The following is a 10351-nucleotide window of genomic DNA, read 5'->3' on the forward strand; positions in this document are numbered from 1 at the left end:
ATTTAGACGGAATGGTTTGAGCAGCCTCACCAGCAGAATGGGCAGCAGTTTAAAAGTCCCTGAATCTTTGTTGAAGGTGAACTTTTTAAATTATGATCAAAAGGTTAGCATTAGAGCAGTTTTAGCTATTGACAACTCAGTGTCGCTCGTTTTAAAACTGTGTCGTCATATCCTGCCTACAGAACTGTTTTTGTTGTCTCACAGGCAGTCTGAACTGAATCAGACCGTTTCCACACATCACAGCATTGGCAAGGGCCCAGTGTGGTTCATTATGCGTAGGGCCGGCTTGTGAGGATACACCCACTCTGTTTTTTCCATATAAATATGAAGCTGCTATTGCTTGGTTGAAATGAGGTTCTTAACTTCTTCGCTTGGGCATTTCTTTGCTCTGTATATAGTACCAATGAAGATTTTCAAGCCAAATGTAACATTTAAAATCCATACTGGCAGAAAACAATTATCTGCATGTCATTTGATATGTTATATATGGTAGCAAACTTAAAAACCTGTTTGACAGGTGTCTACAAGTGAGGCGATGGAGGGTATTTGGTAAAGCGTCGGAGAGGGTGGAGGGTTATGGCCCATCTCCAGGACAAACAAGCATGCACACCCACACCTAAAGTCAATTTAGAGACCAGTTAGCATAACAGCCCTGTTTTTAGAAGCCAGAGTACCCAAAAAAAAAAAAAAAAAAAGACTGGGAGGACAGGCAAACTCCCTCCAGGAAGCCCCCAGGCTGGAATTCAGTGCTACCAACTGTGTCATTGTCCAGCTCAGAAAGGATGGGCTGTGTTATATTGGCAATTATTTCATTTTCTTGATTTGTTTTTTTTCCCTGTTATATTAAGAGTTCAATGTCATATGTGCAAAAATTAGGAGCGCCCACCAAGTAATCATATAATAATCAGAAAGTAGGTTAGGCTACTGTTTTTCCAAGCGACCAGCAAGCAGCTGAGGAAAAAATCTTCATCAGTGCAGACAGAGCGTTAGCAATGCTTAGTATGAAATTAAGAAATGTTTTTAGTCATTGTCGCAATGTTCAAGTAGCCTTTGCTTTGACTCCATAGCAGTGGTATGGGTACGGCAAAAAGCATTACGTGTCAGAGTTATGATGCTCCTACCACAAAATGTTCATACTTTGGAGAAAAAAAAATGTGATGACTGGCTAAAAGTTGGTGATCAATACAAACATTTCTCAGTGAGCTACAGTGACGATGGAAAAAAAGCCTCATCTCTGTGTTCTTCCAACCAAAACAAGATACGTAGATGCCTCCACCCTAGACTGCACTTGAAACAAAGATTGTACATCAGCAGAGACGCATGAGCTAACATGCAATCCAGCTGCTTGTAGCATTCAACCAGAACCAAATACCCTGGGAACCTTTATAGCAGGAGTAATGTGGCTACACCATAGAACTGGCTCTCAATGGAGAGCCAGTTCTATGGTGCATTCAAGTACAATACGTACACTGGATAGTCTGTAAAACAACTCCAAAGTGACAGAAACGCTTTTATTATTAAATGTCAACACAGTCTCATACAAAAATCCCTTAACTACAACATCAAAATATTTTAGGTGATTTTATGTTTAATTATGATTGGAATTTTAGTTTGATTTGCCAAATAATAGTTTTAAACTGACCACCTTTCTGAAATATGGAGGATACTGATAAAACAATCGATCAGAAAATGTAAAATAAAGATTGTTCACTGTCAAATACAATATTCCTAAACTTGTGTTCATGTCTCTTGATTGGTAGCACCAAAAGCACATTGACAAGTGGCAAATTATGATTTTTGTGTAGCGTTATTTCCCTAAAGCTCAGCAAGGCTGAACTTAAAGGCTGGTTTCACACGGCAGGATAATTAGCCTAATTTTTGCCCAGACCATCAGTGTGGCTCTTAAGATAATCAGAAGAGATATTCCTGCCGTGTTAAGAGCGGTCTGGTCCGCTCGGTAGAACGTCGGAACCGCTTCGACTTCAAATCGGGGATATTCAACATGTTGGATTTTCCTGTGTCACCTTTGCTTGTGCTTTCAAGTTTGCACATGTTTTTATACACACAAAGCTTTTGAAGGTCAGACCCTAAATGATCGAAAGTTTGGCCTTCATTGAACAATTTCAAAGATTTAAATATTAAAGATCCTTACATGACCATTATTAAAGGCATATTGATTAAGATGAGCACAAAGACTGGTTTGTGATTGTTTATTGCATAACGTGCCACATTATCACAGAAACTTCTTACAAAAAAGAGGAACTGCTCCATTTTGTAATCATTATATTACTATGTAATGCTGGAGAAACAGTTAAAATGTGTAAATGGATTTGACTACATTTTGCGTTAGTCATCACAAAATGTGGTTTGACTGATGTTTTATTGCATTTTGAGGTTATTTCATTACTACATAATGTAGCAGTATTACATAACGCGGTGTTACAAGCCTTAAGCCGAGTTATGCAACAACCTGGAGGTTCCAAGAGGGAAAACTCTACCGGAATGAAGTGGGAATTCTGTCCTGGACGATGGACAGAATTCTCAATAGCAAACATATGAATCCAATATGGCTGCCAGGGGTATAAATCAAAGTAAAAGACACAGGCATAACCCTTATCTGTAGTTCTTGTGATTTCTGACATCAGTCACCAATAAGTTATCAACGTGGAAACCTTGAGGGATTTCTTCTTGAACTCACACCTTTAACAATACTCCCGAGAAGTGAGACACGGTCAGCGAGCCGGTTCAGCAGCCACTAAGTTACCTGCCTGCCTTTGCTATAAAACAAGATACCTCTAGATGTGCGGTATAGTTAATAAACAAGCATCTGTGGCTAAAAGCAAGCTGTCACGAGAGTGGGTAATTCTAATCCACACAAAAAAATAAAACCCTGCTGGGAAGATGCAATTAGGTGTAAAAAGAAAAAGCTTCCCAGTTATCTTTAGACACTGCTGGATGAGGAGTAAGGAAAGGTAACCAGGAGATGTTGGTAGGACTCAGTCATCAACTTAAGGTTTTCATACAAGGAAAATCTTACAAGTTATTGATCTTTTAACCCTGTTTAGCACATAACTCTTAGCAACTTGCAGGAGATATACAAGAGTTTGCTTTAGTTAGGTAGCTTCTTCAATCTATGACATCAAACACTGTAATGTCTTCAAATTTATTTTGTTTTAACATAAGCATACTTGACGTCATCCTAATTACTGATGTACCCTTTTAAAGAGTTAAGTTTGGTTTATAATTGGCTGAATCCTGGTCTTTCTGGGGCCAGAGGAGACCGTGTTTCAAACATTATATTCAAAGGGACCAGCACTGATCAATTTAAGCTCAAACCTGTTCAGACCCCTGGCAGATTTAGACAAAGTAATTTGGTTATTTTACCAACATGTTTCTTCTGACATACGTAAAAGTATGTATCTGGATTGGCCTAACCTAAGACCTGAGATGAATCTGATAGAGGATCTGTCAGATTAGGGTGATGGCATGGAGGCCTTCCTAACCTAACACACTTGGAGCTCATCACTGAAGACAAATCATGACTGTACCTGTGAGAACACAGGAAAAGCTTCTTAGCTACTGAAAGAGAGACTTGCTTTCTGTGATACCGGTACAAGATTGTTCTATTAGTAATTGAGAAGGATTAAATTTTAAAATGCAATTTATCAAGAAAATGTAAGTAAAAACAGATGTACATCCTTGTTTTCCAATGATAGCCATTTGTGAACGTTGTCGTTTTACTATTGGACCAATTAGACGGCAATTCCTTCACAACTTAAAGCATAGAAACGGAGGGGGGCACACTGGTCACTTCACCACTTAACTACATATTTAGCAGCTGACAGCCGTCTTCTTTTTTGCTGGGGAAACATCTGACTGGGCGGACCCAGACTAATAACACAGAAATGAGGCCTTCAGTGGGTGGCTAATATTTACACAGGTAACGCTAACTTACGCTTACCACTGTTTTAACTCCTTCACTGCTGCGGATACAGCAGCCAAACAGAGTTTTAAAATCCTCAAACAACAGCGTGTCAGCTGTACTAACACAGGCAGCATCGGTACTAATTGGTATTCCTCGGCTTTTGCAGTTCATCTATTATGCAAAAGCCTTCCAAACAGCGCTTCTACCTTTGCCCTTCTCTAGACGTAGTTGTCGTTGCTGGAGTTTTAACCGTCCAGCAGCAGCGCGCCGTTGTGACACTCAGCCAGGATTGTTCAGAGCAGCTGTGGAGCGGGGAGGGGCAGAGAGCGTTGCTGCAGCGCTGACGGGGGGAAGTTCTGCCACTACCCGCTGACATGAAGATTGGTCCATTTATTTTGACCCAAATAAGTGTTTTTAAAGAATTTTTTTTTTTTTTTTTTAAGTAGAGATTATATTGGCATAGCCATTATTTTTGAGAACCTTCCAAGAAGCTGCGCGTCGAGTCCCACAACGACCTTTTCAGGAACGTTACAAATTAAACTTGTCAGGTCGTTGACTACAATTAGCTAATTCCACCACAATTATTTTACCAAAACTGCATTTAGACAGAGCCGTAGTTTATTCAGCGTTTTCTGTGCATGGACACGGTTGCTACGGGTGAACACTGATTGTACTTGCAGTTGCGGTTTTAGAGCCTCGGTAAGGGAAACGGTTTGCAGCTCCGTACCCAGGAAAACCAAAACTCGGTTTCATTTGCTCAGAAAGCTGCTTCCTGCAGACAAAGCGATCGACGCATTAGCAGCAAACTGTAAAAGCCTGCTATGAAGCCTACAAATCTGGTGATTCAGCACTATTTTTCAAGCCGGCCCTTTGTGTCTGTGTGATGGCAATCTCTGTGCAGTCGAAGATGGAAGATGGCATTTTGATTCAGGCAGCAAAACCCCACAACAGCCATATATCCACTCCAGCAGAAAGCTTCCCATCTGTTTATCGAAGGAGAAATGAAGCACGAGGCAGGGCGACTACATCCAAACAACTGGCTGGTGTTTTTGGTTCAAAAGCTTGCCAATGCCAACAGATCCATGACTCAGAACGCTGTGATCAGAAATCAGCGGCGTTTTTAACAATGACTTGGTTGATTCCCTTCAGGGTGGAGCTTGGAGCTGCTTCCTCGAGGAGCACCAATGTAGAAACAGGTGATTGACTCATAAAGCCTCTTTAGCCTTGGTAGAGGGAGCGTAGGAAACAAGTAAAGAAATATGCAGGAGGAAGGACTTCCTGACAGCTCGTTTAACACTCTCCCTGCTTCCACCTACTTATTCTGGAGCCTCTTTCTCTGCGACGTCGCTTGGCTCTTTTTCTAAAAACAGGACATGGCGTTGGCTTTCCCTTTATAGACGTTCTGCTCAGAGACTGCACCAGAACTCTTCACAGCCAAAGAGCAGGTATTTTTTACCGCAGCACGTCTGTTCCTGGCATGCCCCGTGTCCAGACGTGTGCGCTAATAAATGACACGAGCAGAGCAGACCGGCTTGCGCGCCTGACGCCCCGCCAGCCGCAGCAATCGCAGACCTGTCAGAGACGCGCGGCTGTCCGGACGGACGACAAATGAAGTCTCCTCACACCGATTACAGGATTGGGCTTGAGCGGTGCAGACTGGCTGGGCCTCCGGCGACACTGGAGCTCCACAGCTCAGAGCCGTTTTCAGACAGCACAGAACGAGGCCAACCGCGGCGTACCACCTTCTGAAGCCCTGCACGCCTCCGGAGGTTCATACCACTAATGAAACTCTCCCAGCCCTTTCCCTAATTACCTGATAGTGGAGTAATTAATGCAAACGTCAACGCTGAATACCGCCAAATTACGAGACGCACAGGTTGCAGCAAAAAATACATTTCATCCCACACTATCACACCCGCATTTATGCCGTCCTGTCGTAATGAACGTGCCGGGAAGCAAACACGCCCTGCAGCCACATCTTCTAAGATCCGTTGCTCAAGTGAACAGATCGCATGTTGTGACAGATATGAAATACCTTTTCCTCCGTGTTCCAATAGCCAGCAAGTGTTTTTTGCAGAACTCACTGATGGAGAAATGTCTCGCGGTGGCAAAACATTTTACATCATTGCATCATTTTCTGAGCAGATTCCCGTTAAAATCCTCCTCCTCCTTAAATGGTCGGGGTCAAAGGAATAAGACATGTGGTGGATGTGTGTCGTTTGCGTCATAGGGAATCAAGCTATCGTCAATAGTTTATACAAAATCCAAACATACTAAAAAGTTTTCCTGGTATTTTCTATGTAAATTGCTTTGATCTGTCATTTAGCTAATATCATACAGGCATTGAAATGTGACAGACATAACTTCATTCTTTATAACGGCACCATGAAACGTACTTCTATTTAAGTGGGTAAGTAGAATGCAACAGGACTACCAATCTTGTTGTCTGGCGACCTTTCACCTCTCATCCGCAAAGCTTCCTCAGTTGTGAACATGACAGGCGTGTCAGTCGTAGTCAGAACCAGCGGGTAAAAAAAAAGCAGTGGTTCTTTAACATCAGGGACGCGGGATAACCGTTTGAAGACAGCGATGGGCATATTGTGGATGGGGAAGACCAGAGGAGAGAAAGAAGACATCAGTGGAGATTTAGAAACACTACGGCCTCAGCTTCCATCGTTTGAACAGCCACTCTGCAGCACTCACTCCTCTCTTCTCAGAAATTCACATTACGTGACGTGACCAAAACAACTTACATGGCATCCCATAGGGACGTATCCGCACTGTCAGGCAACAACAACCCAAACGATGAGCTGAACACAGGGCAGGACCTTGGCTTGTCAAAGTAATACATATTTCTATGTAGTGGAAAAATTAGTTGTTCAAAGACACTCATCTGTGTCAGAGGCCAAACTGACCAAGAGCTTTAAACTGCATCACTGACGCTCCAACCAGACACAAAACCTTAATGGATTTCTAACGAGTGGGTGGCGTGGATGGAGGGGGTGGAGGTGGGGCATTTTCCAAATATGGTCGTAGCTACATCTATTACTGCAACCAACCATTTTACTGAGGGACATTTGGCCTGACAAAACAACAAGTTGAGGTCATTTTTAATGAAATTCTTTGGAGAAGTTACACATGCAGCAACATCCACCACATGAAACGGCTTAAACAGTGATGTCATGGCACCATTAAGGTTTTTTTTCAGGCTGACAGAACTGACTGAAGCTGAGATATACCGGTGCATGTGAGCAGTTGTGGTGTGTGTGTGTGTGTGGGGGGGGGGAATGGTGTTGGGAGGGGCACACCATCCGTCGGAAAGTGCTGAAGCCTCCTGAGGGTTCTCTTCTCAGCACAGTCCAACATCTAGCTCCATCATTCTTCTCACCAACTCTAAGCAGCTTCCCTGCAATATGTAAAGAACGGTTTCCCTACAGTGTGACGCTACCATCACCAGGTGGGGGTGGTGCATTCAGGACCATAAATAGTGTTGGTTTTCTGGAACACGCAGCGTTTCGCATGTAGGCCAAAATGTTCAGTTTTGATCTTATCTGCCTTAGCACCACCTTCTCCACGTGTCCTACAGGGTATGCCGTGAGTCATTAAACGGGGCTATTTTTGGCTTTAAACAAAAATAGTTATCCTGTCATCGGCTTCTCTGCAGCTCCCCCAGAGCTACCACGGGCCTCTGGGCTGCCTCCCTGATTAAGTCTCTCCTTGCCCTTTAGCTGGGTTCCCATGTCTTGGCATGTTTGCAGTTGTGCCACACCGTTTCCATTTCAGGAGGAAGGGTTGAACAGAGCTCTGAAATGTTCAACACCAAAGGCCACCGTGTTAAACTTCTCAGCCAGCTCTATCGCTGACCTCTCTGCTGTGATCCAGGCTTTCGCCCAGCGCATTATAAGGCTGGCTTTACTCTTTAATGTTAATACGATAGATCATGCATCCCTAATTTCAGATCGCTGTAAAGGGAACTAAGATCAAATTCATTTGTAAATGATAAAAAAAAAACAACAAGCATCAATTTCCTTTGACTTCACACTTATGGTTTATGTTCTATAACTTTCAGTGAAATCTACTGCAGGCTGTGCTTGTAGCATGAAAACATAGGAAAAAGTTCAACGCCCCCTTCGATGTTTGGATAACTAAAACACTTGTTATTGTCCGTCACACGAAGGCCGTTTAACAGCAGAAAACTCGGGAATACTTTATACTTTTGCTACTAATCAGCTGTGAATCTGCTTTGGAGTGTGTGTTGATTTTGATTTCGTTTGCACTTCACTAAAAGGTGAGAAATCTGCTGTAAATGACCATCTCATCTTTCCAGACTCTGTATCCTGACCGACCTCCAGTCTCCTTCTGCGGCAGGAAAAACACCGATCACACCGCTGGAGACACCGGCAGCCGAGGACAGGGGCGTCCAACTCCAGTCCTCAAGACTTCCCTAGTCCAACACGCGCTGGTCCAACAGACGGTCCATCACAAGGCCTCCGCAGAGCTTGATCGCATCCTGAGGAGCCAACAATTCAATTCTGACGGAGAAGGAGCACATGTAAGATACCAGCACCAGCTCAGGAGCACCAGGGTTGGACGATCCTGCTCCAGGGTTCTCGCTGATTTAGCCAGATTTGCATAACAAAATGACATCAACGGACTGTGTAATCTGATCCCTTTGGGAGAAGTTAAGAACATTTGACTGCGCCGCGATAATCAATTTGGTACCACTTTTCAGACAAGATACGATCCACAGATTGAAGAATGAATTAAGAGCATGAACGCCCCTGGTGTGACGTGTATGATCCGGAGAAAGACTGGAGCACTGAGCCATGACTAATGTGGTTCATTGTGACCGCTGAAGACCTGAGAAACAGGCCGGCCCCTGTGAAGGATGCAGACTCAGGGAGAGCTTGTGGAGGAGCATTTAGTGGCTGGGGGGGGAAAAGGAGACGCTGTCGGCTGTCTGAGGACGTGGGCACGCACACAGCTCAGGATGGGGCGCAGGGCTGAGGAAAAGACACGGATGAATCAGAGAGAGAGAGAGAGAGAGTTGCAAAAGGGCGTGACGTCGCTCATCGTCCTATGCGATGTGCTCCCTGCAGTAAAAACGCCAATCACAAAGCAGAGCAGCGTCTGAAAACATCGCAACTTGGTCAGACAGGAGCGATGCCACCAGGGCAGAGTTATCAGCCCTGGGTGTGTCTCCGCGCAGGAATATAAGCCGTTTAGATTAAAAACAAACAACAATAAACCCGGGGAGCAACAACTTGGATCCTCCACAGTGGCACGCCCCGTGCTCTTTTTTTTTTCTGCCTCCTTTTCACATGTTTGCTCTACAAACCGCGGCGCTCCGTTTAACTGGTGGATTCCGAGGCGCACGTCAACGCTTCTCTCGTCCCTAATAAACTTCACCAGAGCCGGCAACACTGCGCCTCTCACTGCTCCGCTGACGCCCCACATTCCACGCTCTCACTCCGGCGAACCCGTTTCCCCACCGCCGAAGTCCCGCTGCCGTCGCCTTCGGCCCACGGAGATGCCTCTCGGCCACGGCAGCTAGCTGCGTGTCCGTGAACTTGGCTCTCTGGCCACAGCAGGTGCAGCGAGTTCACGCAACAGAACGGCCGAGCACGAACTTCTTCTGGCGAGAATGAAACATGTCTTACCGCTCTGCTCCCCGAGGAAGACGAGTTTGAATTTTCTCAGAGGGTTCCCAAAGTCATTGCCCACGGACATTTTGAGGTGGAGGACGAGGGGGAGGGTGGCTGCGGGCAACCGGCGGACAGAATGACAGGACTTCGGTGCTGGCTGGTGAAGATGCTCGACGGAATGGGGAGGCGACTTTCCAGGCAGCCTCGAGTCTTCGTGATGGGCACGAGCCGCTGATGCTGCACCGCCCGCTCCGTGACGCTAGGGGGAGTGTTTAGAAGGGCCCGTGCGCATGCGCACTTTCAAACGGCGGATGGCCAGGAAAATAAAATGACGTCATGTGTACTAGAGAGGACAGAGGTGGATGTAAACAAAAAAGTAAAAAAAAGAACGATATTTAATCTAAGTAATTTTAGCATTTATTTAATAAAAAGAGGAAAACTAGATAGATAGATAGATAGATAGATAGATAGATAGATAGATAGATAGATAGATAGATAGATAGATAGTCCTTGTGTTCATTAGTCTAGTCTGCACTGTTGCAAATCAGAAAAACGAAACACATTTAAAATGTATACAAAAAATAAAGGTTACAGCGCAAAATGATAGATTACTGAAGTGCAGCAGTAAATAAAAACGTTTTCAGTCTTGACTTGAAGCAGGTGAGAGTTTTAACAGCTGTATTGCATTTAGGGAGTTTGTTCCAAAGGTGAGAGGAATAAAAGCTGAATACTGTCTCACAGTGTTTAGTTCTCTGGGTACGGAGAGAGAATGTATGACCCT

General features: G+C 44.4%; 1 protein-coding gene across 2 annotated transcripts in view; it reads right to left on the reverse strand.

Annotated features, from left to right (window-relative positions):
• Nucleotides 1-9952, reverse strand: part of rab6ba (RAB6B, member RAS oncogene family a) — an 87408-nt gene extending 77456 nt beyond the window's left edge. Inside the window, exon 1 of one of the 2 annotated variants that reach the window (XM_012861234.3) lies at nt 9586-9952. In XM_012861234.3, the coding sequence (XP_012716688.1) occupies nt 9586-9655 (70 nt within the window). In that variant the 5' untranslated portion in view covers nt 9656-9952. The remainder of the gene's footprint in view (nt 1-9585) is intronic. The other variant, XM_012861235.3, reaches the window with a different exon arrangement.
• Between the last annotated feature and the right edge of the window lie 399 nt (nt 9953-10351).

The sequence above is a fragment of the Fundulus heteroclitus genome, chromosome 9, assembly GCF_011125445.2.
Source record: "Fundulus heteroclitus isolate FHET01 chromosome 9, MU-UCD_Fhet_4.1, whole genome shotgun sequence".
NCBI classification, from domain to species: Eukaryota; Metazoa; Chordata; class Actinopteri; order Cyprinodontiformes; family Fundulidae; genus Fundulus; species Fundulus heteroclitus.